We start from the raw sequence: 26,619 nt of genomic DNA on the forward strand, positions 1-26,619 counted from the left end.
ACTGATGCAGGATGCTCCTCTGCTGGGTTAGAGGAGGGAGGCTGAGCCATGGGCCAAGAGGCCACGGAGCAGGCTCTCCCAGACAGCCTCCTGGGGGAGCACAGCTGCGCCCACACCTCGATTTCTGCTCGGAAAACTGACTTCGGACTCCTGACCTCCAGAACTGTGTAAGGAGATGTTTTGTGCTACCAAGTTTGTGGTAATTTGTTAGCAGCCACAGGAAACTCTGTCTCTCTCTCTCTCGTTCTCTCTCTCTCTCTCTCTCTCATTCTCTCTCTCTCTCACTCTCACACACACACTTTCACACACACAGCAAAAGCAGCAAGAGGCCATGGGAGAAATCAGAAATCATATATGAGTTTGTCCAACACATTTTCCTATAACCCACTTTCTCTCCACAATCCTGTGAAATAAGCAAGGAAGTAGTAGTGGTGGTGGTGGTGTACCCATTTTACAGATGAAGAAGCAATCTTTGCCGCTGTCCGTTACTAGTGGGTAGGGGATTTGGGACTCAAACCCGGAATCCGAGGCCCTGTCTCCTGTTTTCTCAAGCCCTGCCCCTCTGCTCTCTCAGCACATCCCCGGAGTCCATTTCCTTTGCTGAAAATAACGACTCACTCTCTGCTGGACACCTGCAAGGAATTACTCCAGTGCCTTCCTTGCTAACCTGTTGTTCATCACTCCGTCAGTTTGCAGGAATTGAATCGCTGCTGCTCAGAAATTGCCACGACATCTGCTTACCATCACTGTCCCCAGGGAACCACGCTCTCTGACATTGCGGTCACCTCCACCTCTCTCCTTAGCCAGGGTTCTCGAATGCTTTTGGAGACATTTAGAAAAGGAGTTGGCACAGAAGCATCATGCTGGATGAAGACTGCTTTTCAGAAGACTTCGCCATTCAAGCCTGTTGAGCCTAAGGGTTTCAAACACGTCTCCCCACCCGCCAGTCACTGCTTGTCCTGATTCAAAGAGACTTGAATCTATCCAAGGAGTTGGATAGAGAGCAGCTTGTCATTGGTCAGACGTGGTCTTTTTTGCAGTCCAGGCACTGGGACAGAGGCCAGCAAGCAAACTGATCTCAAAGGTAAAATGGTAACATATGGGCTTCCTAGGGGGACGTGTGTCTCAAACACTGACAGAGTTGGCCACATTCTGCAAAGCAGAGGACAAAATCCATTTGCCACAACAGACTGTTAGAGGTGTTGGTTGAGTCACCTGGACTCACCCACCTTGCAGATGGGGGGCTTTTTACCTGATTGTGGGAACTTGGCCTGTTAAGAGTCTAACAAGATCTAGGTGATCAGAGAACTATCTTAAGAGCAAGAAAGCGCCAGGTGCAGTGGGTCACGCCTGTAATCCCAGCACTTTGGAAGGCTGAGGCAGGTGGATCATGAGGTCGGGAGTTTGAGACCAGCCTGGCCAATATGGTGAAACCCCATCTGTACTAAAACTACAAAAATTAACTGTGTGTGGTGGCACACACCTGTAGTCCCAGCTGCTCGGGAGGCTGAGGCAGGAGAATTGCTTGAACCCGGGAGGCAGAGGTTGCAGTGAACCGAGATCACGCCACTGCACTCCAGCCTGGGCAACAGAGCAAGACTCCATCAAAAAAAAAAAAAAAAAAAGAGCAAGAAAGGCAAAAACAGCGTCTTGGGGTGGGAGCAAGGGCAAGACTGCTTCATGGCACATCTTGGAGAATGTTTGCTTGTGGATGGCCCTGCGCCCAGCTCTGGCTTCTTTCTGAGGAGCACCAAGGGGAACAGCATTAGAAATTGTCTATTAAAAGGGAAATAGAAAAGTTCTTGCAGTTAAAGTTCATATTTAGGCAGCATTTCTGTTTAATAACATGTAGTATTTTATAGGCTTTATGCTCTTCAATTGACATTTGAAACAGGTCTTAGAATGTCAAGGCTCCTGTACCTGGGGAAGAAAAGTATGAGAGAGAAGGATGTGTGTCATATTCTAGTGCACTTTGAGACTGGATGAGCACACCTGTGGCGTGTGCACCAGGCTTGCTTTGATCACAGAAAGCTCTGATCACAGGTCACCCTCACTAGCAGCAGACATAGATGTGAAATTGATGTCACTTCTGTCACTTCATGTCATCGCCCAGAAACTCCATGAGGAAGGCCAATTTCCCTCATTTTGTAGATGAGGAAACAGTTTTTTGTTTGTTTGTTTGTTTGAGACAGAGTCTCGCTCTGTCACCCAGGCTGGAGTGCCGTGGCACGATCTCGGCTCACTGCAACCTCCACCTCCTGGGTTCAAGCAAGTCTCCTGCCTCAGCCTCCCATGTAGCTAGGACTACAGGCGCACACTGCCATGCCCGGCTAATTTTTTTGTATTTTTTTTAGTAGAGACGAGGTTTCACCATGTTGCCTAGTCTGGTCACGAACTCCTGAGCTCAGGCAATCCGCCTGCCTCGGCCTCCCAAAGTGTTGGGATTACAGGCGTAAGCCACGGCACCCGGCCAACAGTTTTTAAGAAACTTGCCCAAGGTCAGCTGCTAGAAAATGGCACGGCTGGGATTTGAACCCAATAGCCTTGGCCGGAGCTCCGATCTGCTCCAACGTACCGTGTCCATAACAAGCACAGGTTTCCCTCTCGCTCTCCTCTGATCTTTACTGTCTGCATTTGAGAGTCAGGTAGGAAATCTAGACTGTCTGCCCTCGGCCCCACCACTTACACTCCACTTTCTTTTCATCAGAGGGTATTTCACCCTGAGAAAAAGAGTGAAAGAAATGAGCCAAAGAAAAGTTGAAGAACTCACCCAAAGTCATCCAACTACACAAAATCCAATGGTTCGGCTCCAAAGCCCAGACTCTTAACTGTTGTGCTAAATTAGGGATAAAAATAGAGCCTACGATTTGGGTTATTTTTCACTTTTAATGAGGAAAGTGTGTTCCAAGTTTAATGCCTGCCACAAAATAGGTTCTCCATAAACACCACCTATTATTATTGCTACCACTAAATGTTAATTAACACAAGATAGCCGTGATGAACACTACTGGGTTTTTCCTCTCTTCTATTTCTGCTATAACATGTCACTTTTTATTGCTTTCTCTGTCTTCCTACATTTTCAGCTTTTACTTTATTTTACACACATTTCGAAGGCCTCATAGAGGAGACACATCTTGAGTTGTCTGTTGGGGGCCATGTTTGTACCTGGTAACCCAGTGTAGTGGGACTAGGGGTTGACCCATGACTCAGTCACGAATCAGGTTGAGCTAATCAGATTCTCTCTCTCAGGAGTTTGGAATCAAGAACATGAAATACTGAGAGAAGATGATTGTTTGACCCGAGGTCTCCTAGAATTGGGTAAATCAAAGCCACCTTGACACCAGAGCTACGGTGGAGTGGAGAAGCCACCACTTTGCCGGGAGAGATGCAGAAGAATGAAACAGATGTGGGCAGAGAAGACAGGCCACGTGATTTCATTCAAGGTAAGGGAGTAGCTTCAATCCTGAGTTCAGTTCCAGCCTAGGGCGGCCTATTTTTCATGTCCCTGAATTCTAAGAGCTTCTCTGGAGTAAACTTCAGCTAACTCCCATATCTCTTGAGCTAGTTTGAGTCTGAGTGCGTCTCTCTTCCTTGCAATAAACCTGACATTAGCTCTGCCTCTTCTGCAGAGTGAACTCCTGGAGCCCCATGAGGGCTCTTTGACAGTGACCCTCAAAGAAATATCTGTAGCCCCCCACAGAGATGCACAGACCCTTAGGGATCTGCAAAACTGAGCTATTCTTATGATAATACTAAGCATGATGTTACCAAATCATGAATGGGTAAAAGATCTATTCAAAGTGTGAGGTGGGTTTATGGATTTAATGTGACATATGAAAAGTTATTGATACAGTTTGAAATTTCTCATTCCAAGTAACATTTAAGAAATTACCACTTTAAGCTTTGGTGTCGTATCAAAGAATATCCACAATTGTCTGGAAAGGAGTATCTAAAATACTCTTCCCTATACCAACTACATAGCTAGTACGGATGGATTTTTTCATGCACTTCAGCTAAAACAACAGATGGAATGTGGAAGGAGAGATGAGAATCTACTTGGCTTCTGTTGAACCAGATATTCAAGATATTTTATTGCTTTAAATGAATTCACAAATACTTTAATTAAATATCTCAGTTTTGGGCCAGGCATGGTGGCTCACGCCTGTAATGCCAGCACTTTGGGAGGCCAAGGTGGGCGGATCACATAAGGTCAGGAGTTTAAGACCAGCCTGGCCAACATGGTGAAACTCTGTCTCTACTAAAAATACAAAAACTAGCCGGGCATGATGGTGCATGGCTATAATCCCAGCTACTCAGGAGACTGAGGCATGAGAATTGCTTGAACCCGGGAGGCAGAGGTTGCAGTGAACTGAGATCACACTGCACTCCAGCCTGGGTGACAGAGTAAGTCTCTGTCTCAAAAAAAAAAAAAAAAAATCAGTTTTAATTTTGAATATGGTAAGTATAGATAAGTAAGAGGCTCTTTGGGCTTCTCGATAATTAAGAGCGTAAAGAGGTCCCAAAACCAAAAAGTTTGAGAATGACTACTCTAGTCCAGCCACCCCCATGGCTCAGTAGAACCTTCTGCAGCATTCCTGAGAGCGGTCACTTAGTCTCAGCACAATCTTTTTCTGGAATAGGAAGTTTATTCTTTTTCCAGTGATCCCATTTTATACATTGACCTGAAGTCTGTGTCCTTGTAACCATCCCCTAGTAGTCCCACTTCTAGCCACAGAAGTTGAGCATGACGGTGTCTTCCAGACATCTTCACCTATTGGAAGGCAGCCATCTGGCCTCCGCTTTCTTAGAGAAAGCTGCCCAGCTGCTTCAGCCTCTCTCCTCTAACTCGGTTAGTGAATCCTTCATCATCCACTTGCCCATATTTGTACTCATTCCAGGTTTTCACTGTTTCAAGCGCCTTTCTTTCTTATTTCTTCCAAGGTTAAGGGTATTTTTTAGATAGCTGATGTTTTTATAAACCTGGCCTGAGAAGAGTTGAGAGCCCCTGCAGTAATGTTAACCAGATTCAGCTATGTGGTTCTGTATTTTGTTAGTTCTTGGTATACCTCCATGCGCTTTTGTGAGCACCCTCTCCGTTTACTGCAAGGATACACTTGTGGCCTCCTCCTTTGCCCTCCCTGATCTCTTGTCTTTTTTTTTTTTTTTTTTTTTTTTTTGAGACGGAGTCTCGCTCTGTCACCCAGGCTGGAGTGCAGTGGCCGGATCTCAGCTCACTGCAAGCTCCGCCTCCCGGGTTCACGCCATTCTCCTGCCTCAGCCTCCCGAGTAGCTGGGACTACAGGCGCCTGCCACCTCGCCTGGCTAAGTTTTTGTATTTTTAGTAGAGACGGGGTTTCACTGTGTTAGCCAGGATGGTCTCGATCTCCTGACCTCGTGATCCGCCCGTCTCGGCCTCCCAAAGTGCTGGGATTACAGGCTTGAGCCACCGCGCCCGGCCTGATCTCTTGTCTTTACCCTCGCCTCTCCTGGGAAGGGGAAGACTTCTTCAGACCCACATGAGGCAGGCCTGTACTTTGCCAGTGAAGCCCGTAACGGGTGGGCGAACCCCACCCAGGTTTCAGGATTACCAGCCCACTCGTTTTCCCCAACCCCTCTTCTCCGACTTCACATTTATCTGTAACGAGGATGATATTTTGATCTCCGTATGTCTGTCTCCTGTGTCTGTCTCTCGTGTCATCTCGTACCCAGACAAGGAAAGGGATGTTACTTAATGGTTTCTCTGAAATTCTGATTTTTTTTTCTTGAATTATAGGCTTAAAAAGCTAATCTAATGTGGCCGGGTGTGGTGGCTTATGCCTGTAATCCCAGCATTTTGGGAGCCTGAGGCGGGCAGATCATGAGGTCAGGAGTTTGAGACCAGCCTGGCCAATATAGTGAAACCCCGTCTCTACTAAAAATACAAAAATTAGCAGGGCATGGTGGCATGCACCTGCAGTCCCAGCTACTTGGGAGGCTGAGGCAGGAGAATCATTTGAACCCGGGAGGTGGAGCTTGCGGTGGGTGGAGATTGTGCCACTGCACACCAGCCCAGGCAACAGTGTGAGACTTTATCTCAAAAAAAAAAAACCACTAATCTAATCTTTGAATTAGCAAACTTTAAATGAGCATAAACTCACAAAGACACATCCTCTGACATTAGCCTTGACCACTGATAGACTCCTTGGGACAGATGTTAGGGAATTATTCTCATATGGAAATGAGAGCACTTTAAAAAGAAGATACGTTTGGTAAGAGGAGAAACATGAACTGTCCTAGAAGTAGGGGAGAGGGAGCTGGGGAGGCGGAGGACAAAGGCTGTCCCTGCCCATTGAGAACAAGGCCTGTGACACACGTCCACACAGAGACAGCCATCTGGAGGCAGCTGAAATAGAAGCACTCTGTTACTTGACATTCAGTCCTGCCTTCTTTCCGCTGAGAGACTGCCTTTCTACCTTCTAAAACCTCCATCCCTGATGTGCTGCAACGGTGACTTTATGCATTCTTTTTGTTGTTGTTGTTGTTGTTGTTGTTTAACTTTTATGATTGCTGAGATTGTAGCAGCCACTGAATCTCCTATGCTAAGGCCAAGCCATCTAAGCTTGATCCAAGATACTGACCTGAAAACAGCCCGGCCCTTGGATACAGAGATAGCGGGCAGATTTGTGGATATCAGGCACTTTAAAAAGCGTGAATGGCCGGGCGCGGTGGCTCACGCCTGTAATCTCAGCACTTTGGGAGGCCGAGGTGGGCGGGATCACAAGGTCAGGAGATCGAGACCACAGTGAAACCCCGTCTCTACTAAAAATACAAAAAATTAGCCAGGTGCGGTGGCGGGCGCCTGTAGTCCCAGCTACTCAGGAGGCTGAGGCAGGAGAATGGCGTGAACCCGGGAGGGGGAGCTTGCAGTGAGCCGAGATCGCGCCACTGCGTTCCAGCCTGGGCGACAGAGCAAGACTCTGTCTCAAAAAAAAAAAAAAAAAGGCATGAATATGCAAAATCACAGGTTGTCATGCAAGATTGAAAAGGAAGAGTGAAAAGATAGGGCTGTCAGGATAAACCCTATGGTACAAAAATCAAGTGAGGTGGAAACGAGGAGATGAAAGTCAATTGTGGTAACAATAATCACAAATAAATAGGAAGGGAGAATATAAAGAGAATCCAGCCTGTACTGTGAAATCTCTTATTCCCATTTATCATCTGAGGAGATTCCAAGGGCACCCATTTAATGACTTTTTGCAATTTGTGCTCTATCTTGATTTTAACTGATCTCCTAGAAACCCTGGGTAGACTCACATATCATTTGCTGTCAAATGAGTCTTCAAGAACAAATGCAGCTCCAGCCAGTGTTCTGTACAATCTACTAAAGATAGGTGTATGACTATCTGAGAGGCACACGTTGGCTCTCCAGCAGTCTTGGGCATTCTCCGTACAAAAACTGCAAAAATGATTTAGCGCAGTGTTAGCAGCAGCCTGACATTTTCCTCACCCGCGATTGCAATGTGACCTTTTGGGAGGCTGCATTTGCCTGAGGGAGGGAAGTCTCCTGGGACTTCACAGAGATTGCAATAGATTGATTATCATTGGGGACAGTGATGTTTGCCTCATAATAACTTACTAGTCTCCCGCCATCTCCACTGTACTTCCCTGGTACAATTTCCTTCCAGGCTTCAGAAAGGTATTAAAAAGGTTTAGTGTAATTCAGAGTAGGTTCAAAAGTATTTTAAAGTTCAAACGGAACTATTTGAAAGCAAAATTCCTTATGCAACAGTGGAAAAACGCAGGCTTAGTGTTGGAAGGCCTGGCGGTCATTTTTATGTGTCCCCTACTGTGGGGCTCTGGGCCTCAGGCCCTTCTTGGGTCAAACAGAAATAATGGCGCCTGCTTCACATAATGGCTGTAGAAAGTAAACTAGAGAATACGGTTTTGCATGCCTGGGACAGGGTGGGCACTTAGAAGACCCTCAGTTCTTTTCGTTCCCCCTCTCTCGTGCCTTCTCCCTCCCTCTGTCTCACTGATGATCCAATGAATTATGCAGCCAGATTAAGTTGACCCTTCATTTAATCAAACAAATGGTTGGTGTCTCTGCTTTACATAAAGTGTCATAATAGCAATAACTAATGTTTATATCCTGCCATGTACTTTAGGATATGCCTTCAAACACATGATCTACGATTGGGTATTTCACCTACACTAAACAAGGTAAAGCTTAGTGTCATCGCACATCACACCCCCTCTTGGGAACTCAGATATGTGTAATGAAGCCATCCCTAATCTTGCGAGCTCATCTTGTCCATGCGACTTAGCGGGCGTGAATGCCAAATATGCCAATAAATGAGGAGTGTGGCTTACCTGGGAGCCAGCCCATTTGGCAATGCAGTGTCTTCTTGGCACAGTGTTGAATTACAATTGCTGGTTCTGGCCGGAGGACAGTGTGGTAGGAATCTGTCTCTGGGGTCCTCACTCTACTCCTTCATGGATCTGTCCATTTTAGTAATTAAGGTGTTCATGGTTTTTCCTCTCAGGAAAAGAAAGAGGGATAGACACTTTCATATTGAAGAGTTAGTAAGTTAATGATTCATCCTTACCGGAACTAGAACCAAGCCCTCTTCATCTTCATCCCATTTCTAGGTTTCTGTAAATGTCAGTGTTTTTCTAAGTTCTCTTCTAGACGGAAGACTTGCCACCATCTCCCAGGGTGAACATCTTCATACCATCTCCCGGGGTGAACATCTCCACATCTGGAGTCAGAGATCTCCTCAGATCACCTCTGGCCAACTTTTTCCCCTGAGCTCCAGGCCCTCCAGTAGATATCCAACTGCCCATTGGCGGCTCCTCTTGGGGGTCACTAGCCATGCAAATTCAATGAGCCATCACATCTAGCTCCACTCCTGTCACCTCCTGCTGTATGAATGTGGCACCATCCACCCAGATGCTAAACCGGAAACCTAGAGACCATCTCACTCTGCTCTCTGTCTTATTTTCTACAACCGGTCACCAAGTCTTGTCCATTCTACCTCCTGTCTTTTGAGCTCTGTTCACATCTCTCCATCCCTGCCACCACTACTCCCAGTTAGTCTGGGAGTGACTCCCAGTTAGTCTCATTGCTTCCTGTCCAGACAATTAAAAACATAGTAGGAGCCGAGCATGGTGGCTCACTCCTATAATCTCAGCATTTTGGCAGGCTGACGCTGGTGGATCACTTGAGCTCCGGAGTTCGAGACCAGCCTGAACGAAATGGTAAAACCCAGTCTCTACAAAAAGTACAAAAATTAGCCAGGTGTAGTGGTGCACACCTCTAGTCCCAGTTACTGGGGGTTGAGGTGGGAGCATTGCTTGAGCCCAGGGTGTCATGGCTGTAGTGAGAGCTATGATTGCACCACTGCACTCCAGCCTCAGGGACAGAGCGAGACCCTGTCTCAAGTAATAATAATAGTAGTAATAATGATAATAACCATAGTGATCCCCTCCCCCCATACCTTTTATCTCTTTACCCCTTTGCACTGCATTTTGGGAGTATTCCTTAGCCTGACCCTCTAACACATGAATTTACTACTCAGCAGTTTATTTCCAATATATCTAATTAGTTCTTGTCTGAACCCTTCCTTTATTACTCTGAGGATATAAATTGTATTTATTTTAAAGCACTGTTCTATTTGTTCTATTAACTCAGTTTCCCTAGGTGTAAGATTTTCTGTTAAGTTTGTTGTCTCTCATGGTGTGATGGTCCCTTTCAAGTTGTTTATGATTCTTGGTTGTAGGCTCAACTTGACCCTTGGAAGTCCCTGCTAGATTGGTCACCCCCTCTGTGCCCAGTGGGGAGGGGAGGCAGAGGAATCTGCTGGGGTTTATGGTACACACTGTTTTCAGGAAGAGCAGAAGAAAGCCAGGCCAGGTCACTGGGCTAGGGTGACCCATTCCTTGCAGTCTCTGTCAGACTCTGGGTGTGGCTCCGTCTCTCTGACCCAGGCACTGCTGGATGTGGTAACAAACACTCTTTGCCAAAACCTAGCTCATGTCAGGGTGTGTGATGCTGGAGTGGACCACCTTGGCAGTTCTGGCTACGAACCCCAAAGATTCTCCTGGGGCCTCCTCCTGGCTTCTACCCGTCTAGACCATTGGTGTGGCTTCCGCCTTCTATGTTTGTATTTTTCTGTGGCAGTCAACGCTGCCATTAATCCAATATCCTTTGCTCCTAATCTTGGAGCTTTTTTTGGTATCTTAATATCTTCTAAGGAATAGACAGTTTTTTTTAAATGGAATTCAGTATGTCATTATTTTTTCTTTATGGTTAATGTTTTTTGTCACCTAAGAAATCTTTTCCCTGCCCAAAAGTCCTGAAGATTTTCTCCTACTGTTTTTTCTAAAAAATTTAATTTTTTTCTTTTTAAAGACTCTTATCGAATTCGAGATAACTTATGTGCTGATTGTTTTCCCATCTGAATAGTTTTTGTAAAGCCATTTGTTGAAAAAATGATTCTTTCCTCTGGCAAATTATCTTTTCTTTGTTGAAAATCTACATCTATATGTTGGTTTATTTCTGGAACACTCATTCTGTTCCATTGATCTACATGTCTGTTCTTACAGCAGTACCATGCTGTCTTGCTTACACAGCTTTGTAATGCATCCTGAACTCAGCTAGGAGTTTCAACTTCCTTCTTTTTTTTTTTTTTTTTTGACAGAGTCTCACTCTGTTGCCCAGGCTGGAGTTCAGTGGCACTGTCTCATCTCACTGCAACCTCCAGCTCCCAGGATCTAGTGATTCTTGGGCCTCACCCTCCTGAGTAGCTGGAACTACAGGCACGTGCCACCACACCTGGCTAATTTTTATATTTTTAGTAGAGACAGGGTTTCACCATGTTGGCCAGGCGGGTCTCAAACTCCTGACTTCAGGTGATCCATCCCCCTCGGCCTCCCAAATTGCTGGAATTACAGGCACTAGCCACCACACCTGGCCCACCTTCTTTTTAATTTTTTTTTTTTTTTGATTATTCTGGATTAGTTGCATTACATTATCAGGTTTAGAATTATGCTGTCTATCTTTACATAAAAGCCTTATAGAGTTTTGATTGGGATGGTGTTGACTCTATTCACCACTTCATAAGGACTATGAGAATCTTTCCACAATACGCTTTCATTTCCCCTCCCACTGCACTATGGTTGTCAGACATTTTATTTCTACATATAAGCCCCATGATATTGTTATTTTCATGTTAAACCGAACATTTTCTTGTGAGAAAGTGTTTTAAAGAGAGAAAATAAAGTCTTTAATCACATATCTACCATTTCTGATGCTTTCCATTCCTTTTTCATGATCTGAGTTTCCCTCTACAATCATTTTTTTAATAAGCCAGAAGAACTTCTTTTAATATTTCTTGTAGTATTCTTACTTGCTGGGAAAGAATTATGTCAGTTTTTGTTTGTGTGTGTTGTTGAGTGTCTGGGTTGTATCGTCTTCCTTTGAGAAGCATTGAGTTCTGCTTTGGCAACCAGTTAAGTTACTTGCAGATCGGTTTGATAAAAGAATCTTCAAAACAAAGTCTTGTTTTTAAGGATTGTTATTGTGGGTCCAGAGTGGCCTTTATGCCAGTTTAGTTGAGTTCTACCAACTGCCCTGACCAATCTGGGTCACTGTTGCGTGTTCCAAATATTCAGTGATCTCTCTCCATTTTGGCTGATCAGGGCAGATGTCTCTAAGCCTTGTGCAAGGTTGGGGTGTTCTTCAGCTTATATCTCCTTTATATCACACAGCCCCGTGGAGGCTCGCCTTCCATGCACATTCTTAATATTCAGCAACAGACTCAAGGGAACCCCTATGCAACATTCCTGAGCTCTTTCATTCTGTAGCTCCCTCTTCTCCAGTCCTTGGTTCTGAAAATCCTGACTACTTTATCCTCACCCAACTCCAAGCTCCGTCTCCTCATGTCAGTGAGATTGCTGCCCTCTTTTTGGGTTCCCCTCCCTGGTCCACAGTCTGACAAATGCCTCCAAGCAGCAAGTGAGAGGGATGTGGGGCTCCCTCCTTTATTTCCTTTCTGTCAGGGAGCAGTCCCACACTGGTCGTTGTCCAATGTCCGGAAACAATTGTCTCCCATGTTATGTCCAGTTTTCTACTTCTTTATGACAGAAGAGCTTATCTGATAGCAGTTACTTCGTCATGCCTGGAAGCAGAGGTACCTGTAAAATCTCACATAAGCCTGTAATCCCAGCACTTTGGGAGGCCAAGTGGGGTGGATTATGAAGTCAGGAGTTCAAGACCAGCCTGAACAATGTGGTGAAACCTCTACTTAAAAAAAAAAAAAAAAAAAAAAAATTAGCCAGGCGTGGTGGTGCATGACTGTAATCCCAGCTACTCAGGAGGCTGAGGCAGGAAAATGGCTTGAACCCGGGAGGCGGAGGTTGCAGTGAGCCGAGATCATGCCACTGAACTCCAGCCTGGGCGACAGAGCAAGACTCCATCTCAAAAAAAATATCTCTCTCTCTCTCTCTCTCTCTCTCACCTAAGTGCCATATATATATATATATATATCTCACCTAAGTGCCATATATATATCTCTGTCACATAAGTGCCAGATAGATAGATAGATAGATAGATAGATAGATAGATAGATAGATTGATTGATCTCACATAAGTGCCATAGCTTGAGCAGTGTCTACAGCTCCATGGTCTGATTCCTAAGGACAGAGAAATGGTTGACATCCTACCCCATGCAAAGCACAATGCCAGTCTCCATAGGGCATTAAATATTGTTAATTAGTTGTGATGTATAAACACATAAATGTGCAAAATAATGTCTTTGTTAGAATTTTGTTAAAATCTTTAACACACTATGGGATGAGCATCTCTACAATATAGTTAGAGCTACTTCCCAACACTATAGTTTTAATTTCCATCACATAAGGTTTTCTCATTAAGGTTTTGTTGCTGTTGTTCTGTGTGTTTGTGTGTGTGTGTGTGTGTGTGTGTGTATGTGCTTATAATGGAATTTTGATTGTATACCAGTGCAGTATACTTTCTACACAAAATCTGCACAATAATGGGTTGGGTGCGGTGGCTCATGCCTATAATACCAGCACTTTGGGAGGCAGAGGCAGGCAGATCACTTGAGGTCAGGAGTTTGAGACCAGCCTGGCCAACATGACGAAACCCCGTCTCTACTAAAAATACAAAAATTAGCCAGGTATGGCAGCACACACCTGTAGTCTCAGTTACTCTGGAGGCGGAGGCAGGAAAATTGCCTGAACCCAGGAGGTGAAGGTTGCAGCATACCATTGCACTACAGCCTGGGTGACAGAGCAAGACTATGTCTCAAAGAAAGAAAGAAAAAAAAAGGAGGGAAGGGAGGAAGGAAGGAAGGAAGGAAGGAAGGAATGAAGGAAGGAAGGAGGGAGGGAGGGAGGGAGAGGGAGGGAGGGGGTGGGGGGGAGAGAGAGAGAGAAAGAAAGAAAGAGAGAGAGAAAGAAAGGAAAGAAAGAAAGAGAGAGAGAGAGAAAGAAAGAAAGAAAGAAAAAGAAAGAAAGAAAGAAAAGAAAGAAAGAAAGAAAAAGAGAGAGAAAAGAAAAGAAAAGAAATAAATCCACACAATAACAAGATTCTGGCTGAAGTTGGTCACCCTGCCCTCACCATGCTGGGACCTGTTCTCATGGAGGGGATGTCAGCGTGTTTGCCATCCAGTTCTGGTTCATTTCATAACTGAGGCTTGGATGACCTGCCTCTTGTCACCTCATGCTTATTTACTGTTTAAATTTCTGTCCCACATTTTCCTTCCATTGGGTTTCTGCTTTGGTTTTTTGTTTGGGGTTTTTTTTTTGCTTGTTTGGCTGGTTGGATTTTTTGGTTTTGCCTTTAGGCTCCCAGTACAACCTCATTCCATTCCAATTTCTCTAGTTTAAAGCTGATGAGGGTCGGGGTTGGCTGTATTTTCTTACTTGTTTTTCAAAACAAATTAATTAGTTTATTTTAGAGGGAGGGTCTCACTCTGTTGCTCAGGCTGGAGGGCAGTGGTGTAATCATAGCTCAGTGTAGCCTCAGCCTCTTGAGTAGATGGGGCTACAGGCATGCACAACCATGTCCAGCTAATTAAAAATTTTTTTTTGTAGAGACTGAGTCTTGCTATGTTGCTCAGGCTGGTCTCCATGTCCTGGCCTCAAGTGATTCTCCTGCCTTGGCCTCCTAAGGTGCTGGGATTGCAGGTGTGAGGCACCACACCTGTCCTGGTGTGTATTTATTCATTGATCTTCATCCGCATCTTCTTGTGCTCCAGCTGCATCTCAGCAGGGCTGGTCCCGGAGAGGAGAAGAGCAGGTGGCGCCTTGCCCCGCACTCATCTCAGCTTTCTTCTTCTGACAATCGTCTTTGTTCCTCACTTCCCTGTTATCAGAATCCAGCTCTCCAGTTCCACACAGAGGGTTAGACTTCCCAACACAGCTTGTAACTGAGCCTGGCAATGTCCTTTCTTTCCAACCTTTCTCATCTCCTCCTCAGCAAAGCTGAGCCATTCTCTATGCCAGTTACTCCCAGCTGCAGTCTCACCCTCAGAAAACCGGACTGATCTTAAGGATAATGACTGATAGTGGCCCCCAGCACACCTAGTTCCTCAGGGGAGGAGAAACCCAATGAAAGGGCTTCCTGTCGGCATTTCAGGCACAGGAATGAAGAAGCTAAGGGAGTCATTCTGGGGACTGCCCTTCATGGAAGCTTCTCTGTTCCCATCTCCATCTCTGCCCCTTTCAGCTAGTACCAAATTCAGAGAACCACTGAGCCCACTGAGTTTACCAAAAGACACTCTCTATGAATGAAAGTGGCAACTCTAATAGTACATCTGAAGGCTCAAAATCATAGTCTTGGAAACTCTATAGATTTTGCCATTCTTGTTTGATATGAAAGTTGATTATATTGATGAACAAGCTTTAAATTCACCCTTTTCTAGAGACACGGAGCTGGAGTGAGGGACTTGTCTGTACAGCGTAGCCTGGATAACTTTAATAATTGATGTTTAAATAATCTCTCAACTATTTGCATGTCTGATGTCTGTGGGGAAATTGAAAGGCCTTGTTTTGTTAGCATTGATAATCACTGGATATGCAGCAACACGATATGAATGACTAAAGTCTACTCTGGGCTCTGCATTTTTGCCATCATCAGGAATTTTGATGAAAAACGAAAGCTGATCTGGAAAAACAATTTGTGCCAAAGCTTTATATAAATGATTGATTTCACTCAAATTCATAGTCAGTGGTATTTAATCAGTCCTTTTCATCGAGATGTTTGACAATTAATCTTGGGCCAACTAAACATTCAATTGATTCAGATGTTAGGCTTTCATGAAACTGAAGCCGATTCTTTTAAACTGAGCAAATTCTAGCCAATGTCTTCCTCTCTAAAATTCTCCCAAAGATATTTATTTTAAGTTTCTCTCAATAGTGGGGCAGGATTGACTAATTGAGGTACTTGGGCTTGTAAAGAAGCATTTATCCTCTGGAATTTTCTTCTATTCTCATAGAGTATCTAAATGCTTTATGGCTCTTTTTCATGCTATGTAAAATATAACTTACTCCATATAAAAAGCAACAATATAAGGAATCAAAATGCTTGGTATAATCAACAGGAGCTGCTTCGATGTAAACTCTTAAAGGAGACAGGACTTCTCTTTGCAACCAAGTCTGATCTTGAGTTGGACAATGCAGGTCTGGGTGTGGTGAGGGGTGGGAGGACAGTTGGTGGAAAGAGAGCCCCTTGATGTGGACAAAATGCCTTAATGTTGAGATTATCCAGTGGCCCCGGCCATTTAACGAGGAGGCTTGTTGCTTCTTATTAATGGAAATGAATGCTCTTACTTCTCCCAGTCAGGTTCCAGCATTGCTGTCTATATGCTATTCGAAGTATCTGAACCCTCCCAGATGCCAGTCTCTGTGGGTGTAAGACAGGAAATTCAAAGTGGGTTTGGCCCAAGTACAAAGATATGAACTGTAACAGAGAAAGCTCTGTGGGATGGCCCCTATTATCTTTATACTCTTTCAAGCTAGGTGTTGAATGATGAGTAGCCTGGCTCTGTGGAAATTTTGGAGCATCAGGCCACTTTGTGTCTTAAGTGTTAAAGTCCTAATTTAAGGACTAAAATTGAACTAATTTGAGCAACTGATTTAAGCAAGCAACTAATTTAATTCATTGGGAAGATCATGGGATATCTCACACAGGATCAAGAAAGTCACGAGCAGGGCCCAACCAGGTCCCTAGGATGCCCATTCTCAACTTTCCACTTCCTCCATGACATCATCCTTCTCTCTTCCTGCAGACTGTGTTCTCCACAAGTTTCCACCAACAGGACCTGGACTTTCCTTGCACAGCTTCAGCTACATTGAGCAACGCTGTCACTAGCATGGGTCTGAGTGTCCCCAGGAAGGGACTTGGATTAGCTGTGCACTCCTGGCTGGCTCCATGGAGGCTGAAGAGCAGGTTACCCAGGAGGGGAAGCACAGATTGGAAGAGAAGGGAGTCCCTGGTGGAAGCAGATAGGAAGGAGAGCACCAGTGGGCATGTGCAAGACAGAAAAAACCCTGCAATGTACACGGCAAGATAGGCACTTAACTCACTCTGGGCCGATAATCCAATTGTGGTTGACCACAGGTTTTCTATGGTCTTTTAACCAATATCATTCTGACATGGTTGTCATTTAATGGTTTAAAACCAAAAAACAGCAAGCAATGTCCTAACCTACCTGTAGCTTTCCATTATACAACCATGGAAAGAGAGACAGAATTTGGTGGGTTTGGTTATATGGTTGTACATCATAGTCTAAAGCAAAGACATAGCAAAATGCATCATTAAAATAGACTATGCATTCGTTGAGGGCAGTGGGCATGTCTTGTTCATCTTGGATTCCCTAACAGTGCTTCGAACACACAAACACGCTATAAATGCATACTAAATTAAATTTGGGGGGAAAAATGCTCCAGCAATATCAAGGCAGGAAATCAAAAGCAATGGCTACAGATGCAGTGTTCTTAGTAGAAATAGAAAGAAGCAGTTCAATGCTGGAATAAAGCCAGACTCAACAAAGCACCACCATAATGTAACAGCATGGAGTTCACCATGCGGAGGGACCAGCGTGCCTCAGGCAGGCGGGAGCCTGATGGTATCTCTTTTAGGGGCTGACCATTGTGACTTTCCCAGGAGTCTGCAGCCGCCAGCGTGCCCAGAGGACTGGGCATCCTGTAGGAGGCCGGAATGTGTTTGAGGTTTGACTTGCTGTGTGGCTCCTGGAGTTTTATTGAGTTCCTTTGGTTTGAAGTCCTCATGACATTACATTAAACTAACATCATCACAAAAAAGTTTTAAAACACGCTGAGATTACTGTAAAAGTAAGATGTTACTCTCATGGCAAAAATTTCCCTATCCTGGAAGCTAAAAGTGCCTCTTAACCTGTGTCATCCAGTTTCACGTATTTTAAAAATACCACCATCAGTACCGAAGCACGGATTTCTGCACTCTGCCGCAAGTCGCAACTGAGGCTTCCACCAGTGTGGCCACCCTGTTCTTGGTGCATTCCCATCTATATGGCCCACACAGGCCTGAGGCCTTAATTCATTCAGCAAAAACTTTTCCCTCCTGCTGTTTTCTTCCCCCTCTGCTTAGTACCCTCCTTTCTCTCTAGGGTCTTCTCAAACTCACACCTGCCTCTCCTCCCTCTTGTCCTCTCTGTGTCTGCTTCTCAGGAGTCTGCCTCACAGATGGGCTCCCTGAGGGAGCCCCTGAGCCCAGGCACTGCCTAGCCCTGTGGTGGCGCTCTGATTAGAAAAGACTGCTGTTGGGCTCCTTATAGCTGCATAACGAACCACTCAAACCAGTGGCTTGACAACAACTCTATTTCTCACAATTTCTGTGAGTTGGGCAGTTCAGCTGCAGGACTGTGCAGCTGGTCACTCCTGGATTCAGTCAAAGCTAAGAAGGGGTTCTGAGGATCACAGGCTGGGTGGAGAGGGTTAGGTTTACTCCAGACAGCACTGTCAGCTGAGAGTGACATCAGCCCACCCTGGAGAAGAGCTTCCTTACAGTCACAGAGCAGTGCCACAGTGCGGATGCCTTCCTGTGGCGTGGTGAGTCCCTGACGTCAGGAGCGCACACGCTGGGGAGGGATGGCTGCTGCTCTGAGAAGCCTGAATGACATGGGTTCTAAGAACCCATTCCACTCACTTTGTGTCCCTTCAGGAGTTGGCACTCTTTTCTGTGAAATGGCCTCCCCGCCAACTGTCAGCCCCTTGAATTGGCTTCGAGTTCCTCATGCCTTGCCTGGTACAAGTTGCTCAATATGCACTTGGGCAACGAATTGGTGGCCTTGCACATCCTCATTATCTCGATGGAGATTAAACAATGTAGATAAACACAAACTACCACGTTGCTCAGCCGTCATCCTCCCACAGACCTACTAAAGAGACAATACAACGTGCCCACACAAAGACACGGATACAACTGTTTATAGCAGCTTTATTTGTAATGGCCCCCTAAAACGGACACAGCACACATGTACATAAATTCGTGAGTAGATACATCAATAAATGGCCTATGACGGGATGGGATAGTTCCCTTGACTGCTTTCACGGCGGGAAATGGAGTGTCTCATTTCACTCAGCCCGCTGAGTGCAGGAACCCAAGCAAATGAACTCTGCAACAGGCCAGGCCGGTCGCCTCCTCTCCAGGGGGAGCAGGCTCTCTGCAGGCTCCGCAGCAGGGTCCAAGCATGTGACAACCAATGCTCTTTCAGCTCTGCCATCCGGGGACAGCCAAGTGCCAGCCAGCTCAGTGGAGGGTTGGTGTGGCAGCCCCTGCCCTCTTGGCACCCAGGTTCTTGTCTGGCATCCAGGAAGAATCAAGTCACACGATCTCTTTGAAAGATGATAAATGCGGAAGACTTTATTGACCCATGGGTGGCTGTCAGCGGAAAGGGAGGCTGGAAAGGGGATGGGAAGGTCTTTCCCTGATGACCGATCGGGCTCCTCTGGGAAGCCGCATCGTCTGAAGTCAGCCGCGTCTATCCGTAGTGTGGACCCTAACTTGCTTCTCTGCTTGCGGCTCAGCCGCTCAGTCCTCTGCAGGCTCAGCTGCTTGTGTTGCTCTGCCAGCTGAAGTCTTTTATGGGCAAAGGATGGGGTGGGGCAGGCCAAAAAGGCAACATTTGGGCACTGTTTTCACTTAGGGCCACGGTTCCAAGCTTAAGGGTGGAGTTTAGCCGGGAGCCCAGCCCTACTGTATCAATACAATGGAATCATCAATAATACTCCTCAATAAAGGAAACCCTCCTGATACAGCAACGCATGTTTGAAAACATTGTTCTAAGTGAAAGAAGCCAGATATGAAAAACTTCATTCTTATGATTCCATTTGTATGAAATTCTGGAAAAGGCAAAACTATAGTTGGTAGAGAAAGTAAGACAGCAGTTGCCAGAGCCTGAGGGGATGGAGAAGGGAATCATTACAGAGGGAAGGGAGGAACATTTTGGGGTGACGGAGTGCCACGCTTGTGTGGTAGTTATGCAACTGCAGACTTTTGTCAAAACTTGTTGAATGAAAGAATTTAAATATGAGCAATTTATTGTACTTCAATGATACCTCCATAAAGTCACTAGGAAACGTGGATGTGATTAGACTCAGTTTTCAAGCTTGAGAAAGTTGGGAAAAGTCATGTTTAAGTAGCTCAGCAGACTGCATGTTGGGAAGTGGGGCCCCGATCAAGTCTCTCCTTAGGGCTGGGGTCCCTGGACTGTGTTTCCGGTGACTGTTGCCCGGGGTCCATCACATGAAAGGAAGAAGGATGACGGCACCCACCCACAATGGCTGCAGGGGGATGGCCTGCAGCTGTGCCTTGGCACCTGTCATTCCTGCCTCGAGGCAGGAGCTTCCCCACTCCTCAGACCGTTAAAGTGAGACAAGACTAAATGGAAGGACTCTGTGAGGGACACCTCTGTGACAAACCCCTCAACCACTGCAGCTGGCGCCTCTCCAGCAACCAGGGCTACTCCACCCCTTCCTGCACCACCAGGCAACTCTCCGAGGATGAAACACACCAGTCAGGTGGTAAACAGTGACTCAGGACTGTACACCCAAAGCCAGAGGCTCTAACTAATGCGGTATGACAAATGACTTAAAAATACCTGCCCCGCAGCACACTCAGGGGGAAACAGAGCAAAGACTAAATCTCACAAAGGAAATACCTCAATTATTTCAAACTATTATGCTAATATGATACAAATGGCATTCTGACCACCAAACGGGAGAGAAATTCTGGAGCAGAATCTGAAGCCGAAGAGGCACGTTTTGGTAGAGGAATGACCTCACCCCACCCAGAATCATGAGTTTGAGATAATGAACTCTGTGTAAGGTATTTTGTAACCTGCCAGTCACTTTTATGAATCTTTATCATTCTTGTTTCTAATAATACTAACCTTGATTGATTTTGGTCCTTAAAATACCAGTTCTGCAATGAGAACACATGGACACAGGGAGGGGAACATCACACACTGGGGCCTGTCAGCGGGTGGGGGGCGAGGGGAGGGATAGCATTAGGAGAAATACCTAACGTAGATGACGGGTTGATGGGGTAGCAAACCACTGTGGCCCATGTATAGCTATGCAGCAAACCTGCACATTCTGCACATGTATCCCAGAGCTTAAAGTACAATAAGAAAAAAAAAAAATACCAGTTCTGAGACAGCTTTCAAACAGCTTGCAAAACCGAACTACAGTTGCCGCTGCGTGTCACATTAGAGTTTGTGTGCTGTTGCCCAACTAGACAGATAGCCTCCTGAGGGCTCAGATTCACCCTCATACCCTCCCAAGCACAGCACCCAGCACAGTTTGTCCTCTGGAAGAGGCAAAGATGGCTGGAGCAGAGGGTAAGAGCCCGGGACTGAAAGTCAGAAAACCTAGGCGCTGGTACAGACTACTGACTGGTAATAGCATCCCCTGGCCCTCAGGTTCCTCATCTGTAAACGGAGCCTCTATTCCTGCCCACTCTGCAGGACCCAGGGAGGTCAATTCTGGAAATCATAAAGTACCATTTATACCAGAGGCTTTACCTAAGCAGGGGCAGCCATAGTACCTCATGGGTGCCTAGACAATTGTTGGATAAAATGCTTAATATAGATAAGGTTGCCTTTGCTGCTTTCTCCTTTCCGCAATGACTGGTGGCTGTGTTACTGTCACTACCTTATCAAACTTTCATTTAAACAAAGTGTCTTGGTGATATAATGCCTTTACAGAAGGACCGAATCTCTAATGCTGATGTGCACTTGCCGGGAGCTGGGTTCAACTGCATGTTCACCGGAACCACAGGATCATTACACATTCACGCTTGCATATAAAGTTGCATTTACATTGGCAGACTTAAAATCCTGTGCACAATAGACATAAATATGTAAATAAGCAACGTAAACAAAGCTAAATATGTTACAAAACAACACACAAAAAGAACATTTATTTATTTATTTATTTATTTATTTATTTAATTTTTTTTTTTTGAGACGGAGTCTCGCTCTGTCGCCCAGGCTGGAGTGCAGTGGCCTGATCTCAGCTCACTGCAAGCTCCGCCTCCCGGGTTCACGCCATTCTCCTGCCTCAGCCTCCCGAGTAGCTGGGACCACAGGCGCCCGCCAGCTCGCCCGGCTAGTTTTTTGTATTTTTTAGTAGAGACGGGGTTTCACTGTGTTAGCCAGGATGGTCTCGATCTCCTGACCTTGTGATCCACCCGTCTCGGCCTCCCAAATTGCTGGGATTACAGGCTTGAGCCACCGCGCCCGGCCCAAGAACATTTTTTAAAAGAATGAAAAACAAAAGCTGTCTAGGGGGTAGCTCTGTGGCTTGTTGTGGGTGTAGTCTACACTTAGTTGGAGAACTGGCTCTAATGACTTGGCCCTGCACAGAGCTGAGAAGGGCCCCAGCAATGATTCTCCAAGACCGTCAGGAGCAGTGTGTCTACGAGAACCCTTTCCCACTACTTGGGGGATTGAAGATACCTGTCAAAGCTGAAGGGACTGGTTTGGTCATTTGACAGGCAAGAAATTACTTAGCTGACCCCTGTGGGATCTTTTTTTCTCTGCCTGCTGCCCTGGTGCCAGGTTGCAGGCTGATCTTGCCCGGTTCCTGGCTAATCAGACTGCAGGCTGGTGAATCATGGGACCCATCTTTGACAGCAGGCATCTGGCTTTTGGTCTTGGGTGTCCAAAGGCTGATGCCCACCACCCATGGAGCTATAAGCTCCTGTCGTGAACCTATGATTTGTGTCCAGTTGGTTGAGTGCTGCTCTGAGTTTTAGATGAAGGAGTCCACCTTGGGCCTCTACCCCACAAGGCAAAGGAAATCAGGAAATGTATGTGGGAAGTGTCTTAATGAGGCAATCTGTGCCACTCTTCAATCATGCCTGGCTGGATAATGTCTTCCTAGTCTCATCAGATTTTCAGTACCTTTTTAGTTAAAATGCTGAAACTTAAAGTTTGAAAGAGACTAGAAACTGGCCTCATTCAATGTGTTAATCTGTTTGAATAGTGTCATCTCATTTGACCAGAGGACCCTTACAGATGCGGTGGCCATTTATCTCACAACTTCTTTGGCTCTGTCCAGGTCCCCTGGCTGGTAATTTATGTTCATACTCACTCATGGGCCACCCCTCCCCATGAGGTCCTGGGCACAGTCACTCAGGGGCCATGTCTACCCGTGGGGTCCTGGGCACCTCTTTGCCAATCCCTCTCACAGAACCCTTCTGTGAACTACAGCCTTACATAATAAGAACTTTGTGCTTCTCAATATTTTTTTTTTAGACTGAAAGGAAACTTTCCCCCTTTCCCTGACTTTGGCTTCAGTTAGTTATTTCAAATGGCAAATGGCACAAGTTATTAAAATTCCAACATGGAAAGTTGCTTAATAAACAGGAAAGGAGTGTTGAGGACCCACCACTGAGCATGAATGCTAACCCTGTGGTTGCTGGCCCGTTGTTTAGGCAGGTTTCGGGCTGGCCTTGGGCGGGCTCTCTCTCTGTAGTGAACCTTCCTTGTCACTGTTCCTGGCTGCTGCTGTGAGCTGTTGTTATATGTACCACATACTTTCCTAATATCAAACTTAAGAAAACAAAAGCAGGGTCATATGAAACAACCTCATTTATATATGATCTGTGTAATCATAGATCCACTTTTAGATGACATTTAGTCCCTCATCAGCTAAATACAGGGTGTTTGGTTCTATGAGGTAATTCAAAAAGAGAACAAACAAATTGAGGAGCCAAAACATTAAAATCCAAGGGAGAAAAGAGAAATACGACACCCAAATACATCTAAGGTAGAATAGGAGAACGTTCAGGGGAGCAGAAGGTTTTTGGGCCAGGACCACACTTTCTTTTGAAAAAGAAAGAAAGAAAATGTGGTCCTGGCTAGAATAGAGAAGCAGGGAAAGCCCCTGAAGGAGGTAGAATCAGAGCTTGGCCTTGAAAGGTGGGTAAATGTGGCAGATGAAGGATGTGCACAAATCCTTTGACATCCTCCTCTTAAGAAATAGAATCTATACCCCTCCTCCTGAATGCCTGTAGGTTTTGTGAACTGCTTTGACCAATAGAACACAATGGCATTGATTTGTGTCAATCACCAGGCCAAGACCTAAAGATACTGGCAGCTTCCTCTTCCTGTCTTTTGGAATATCTGATCTTGGAATACTCTCTCTGGCATCCTAAGCCATCATGCTGGAGAGGCCACATATAGGCACTTTAGTTGACAATCTCAGCTGAGTCAAGCCTTCCAGCCATCCTGCCCAAAGTGCCACACAGGTGAGCGGAGCTATCTGGGACTCTCAAGTCCAGCCCATCTGCCAGCTGAGTATCATTGATGATCTCCATCAATACCACATGGAGCAGAAGAACCGCTGACTTGAGCCCTTCTTAAATTCCTAATCTCCAGGATTGTGAGCATAATAAAATGATGGTGGTTCTCTAAGCCTCTAAATCTGGGGTCAGTTTTGAAGCAGTGATGGTAACCGGAACAGTAGGGTTTTGAGTAACAGAGATAAGGGCCCAAAGGCATCCCAGAGACTGGGAATGTTATAGGTAAAGCTATGAACCTATGAAGATGCAGATAATAGATACACGTATTTTGAGTTTTGGGGAGATTAGGAAAACTATAGGAAGCATAAGAAAAAATCACTGCTGTACATGTTTAAGGGCTAAATAGAGAGTCTGAAGGTCTCTGTATATGTTATGTATTCTTACATATGTATAGTTAATGAAGTGCCACTAAGAGTCTATATTTTAAGTTTTTATTATAAAAATGTATAAAGATGTACAAACAGAGAACAGCGTAATAATCCCCTGTTGTCTCAGTCTGTTTGGGCTGCTATAACAAAATACCATGACCAGGTGCCTTATAAACAACAGAAATGGATTTCCCACAATTGTGGAGACTGGAAGTCCAAGATGGAGGCACCAGCAGATTTGGTGTCTGGTGGGGGCTCACTTCCTGGTTCGTAGATGGCGCCTTCTCACTGTGTTCTCACATGTTGGAAGGAAAGAGGGAGCTCACTAGGGGACCCTTTTTAAAGGGTACTAATCCCATTCATGAAGGCTCTGCCCTCATGACCCTATCACCTCCTAAAGACCCCACCTCTAATACCATTACCTTGGGGGCACGAGTTTCAACAGATAAATTTTGGGAGGACAGAAACATTCAGACCATAGCTCCCGAACATATAATAATTGGGAGTCAAGGACTGTGTAAGTGATTTCCTGGCAAAAGAATGATCTCTGTTTGCCAATCTTTCTCCTGAACGATTTTAAGTGAAATCCCATCCCTTGTATCATTTTACCCATAAATACTTCAGTATATAGTTCTAACAGACAGGGCTTTAAAATTGCAAATACAATACCATTTTCACACCTAAAACATTTAGCAATGTTAAAATGAAGCCCACTCGGCTGTCAAATCTCTCTTACTGCTGGCTCCTCGGAAGCAGAGTAAAGCTGGACATGGCCCTGCTGTGGTTGGTCCCTCTGAGGCCTCTCATAATCAAAGGCAGCTCCGTCTTAGATGTTCCCCACTTTCCCCAGTGTGCATTCGGCTCATGGCACACTCACAGGGTGGTGGCACTTCCTACAGTCCTCTATCCGCTATGGCCAGGTATCTGTGAACTGGAAGCCACAGAGGGAGGACCACTGAGGCCCCTGAGGCACGTGAAGGAAGGGGATGCTGTGTCTGGACTGTGTTTGAGAAGGTCAGTCTGACAATGTGTGACAACGATATATGGAATGGATTGGGGTCATCCACAATGAGAGCTCCTGGCCAAGGGAAGGAGGAGCAGAGAGGTATAAGAGCACTGGGTGGGGAGCTCAGAGGCCAGAGGGAGTTTGGTACTGAAAATAATTTCTAACATTTGTTGAGTGCTTACTGTGTACCAGGCTCTGTGCGTGTGATCCCTTACCCCAGTGTGACAGATAATATTGCCCCCATATTACCTCTGGCCTAGAGAGGACAGGTGATCTAATTACACAGTTTGTGCATAATGCAGAAAGAACTGGAACCCAAAGCCCGTGCCCTTAGCTACTGCCACATGGCAGAAACGAAGGCCCTGGGGTTCATTTGGTATATGGTATATCAAGAGAGAGAAAATGTGTATTATTAAACTGAGTGAGGCCGGGGAGAGACTTTGGGAAGCTGGTGAGTTTCGGTGGAGAGCTGAATGAGCTGAGTTATTCAAAGTGCAGTCTGAGGACCACTGATATCAGCATCCTCTAGGAGCCAATAAAAACAAAATGGAGACATCTGGGCCCCACCCAAGACCTACCAAATTCCAGGGATGTGATCCAGCAATCCGCACTAACAAGCCCCTTGGGATTTTCAGGCTAAGTTGGAGAAACACTGGAATGAAAAATCAGAGCAGACGTAGCAGAGGGAGAAAGGAAGGTTTTGCACACGAAAGGGATGACAAATTTAAGTGACTGGTAAGAAAAGGACCTTTGATAGTGTCTCGAATGTAGTTAGCATTTTGTAAGTGCTACAAACCGAATTTTTGTGTCTCCCCTAAATTCATACATTAAATCCTAATTCCTAAAGTGAGGTGTTGGGAGGTGGGGCCTTTGGGAGATGATCAGGTAAAGAGGATGGATCCCCCATGAGTGGGATTAGTGACCTCATAAAAGAGCCTCAGAGAGCTCCCTCACCCCTTCTACCATATGAGGACACAGCAAGAAGGTGCCATCTAGGAAGCAGGAAGCAGGAAGCAGGAAGCAGGACCTGACCAGACACCAAATCTGCTGGGGCCTAAGTCTTGGATTTCCAGCCTCCAGAACTGTGTGAAATCCATTTCTGTTGTTTATAAGCTACCCAGTTTATGGTGGCCCAAATGGACTAAGATAATAAGTAAATATCGTTGAACAAATAGATGAAAAGGATCTTAGACATCAGCGTAAGAACTGACGTAGTGTCTCCAGGCTGAACACATGAGTTCAGCGGCCCCTCTGAAGGCAGAGTGAGAGGCTCCATGCTACCGAACCCTCTCTGATCATATCCCGATTAAGTGAAGATTTTTTTTTTTTTGAGATAGTGTCTCTTTTTGTCACCCAGGCTGGAGTGCAGTGGCACGATCTCAGCTCACTGC

At 45.6% G+C, this 26,619-nt stretch overlaps 1 protein-coding gene across 4 annotated transcripts in view; it reads left to right on the forward strand.

Moving 5' to 3' along the window:
• Positions 1–26,619, forward strand: part of ECRG4 (ECRG4 augurin precursor) — a 903,650-nt gene that overhangs the window by 863,355 nt on the left and 13,676 nt on the right. The window contains exon 2 of one of the 4 annotated variants that reach the window (XM_050754239.1): positions 3,250–3,443. The exons of the other annotated variants lie outside the window; for them this stretch is intronic. Coding sequence (XP_050610196.1) covers positions 3,386–3,443 — 58 coding nt within the window. The 5' untranslated portion in view covers positions 3,250–3,385. The remainder of the gene's footprint in view (positions 1–3,249; positions 3,444–26,619) is intronic. 4 annotated transcript variants of the gene reach the window in all.

This window comes from Macaca thibetana, chromosome 13 (genome assembly GCF_024542745.1).
Source record: "Macaca thibetana thibetana isolate TM-01 chromosome 13, ASM2454274v1, whole genome shotgun sequence".
Taxonomy (NCBI): Eukaryota; Metazoa; Chordata; class Mammalia; order Primates; family Cercopithecidae; genus Macaca; species Macaca thibetana.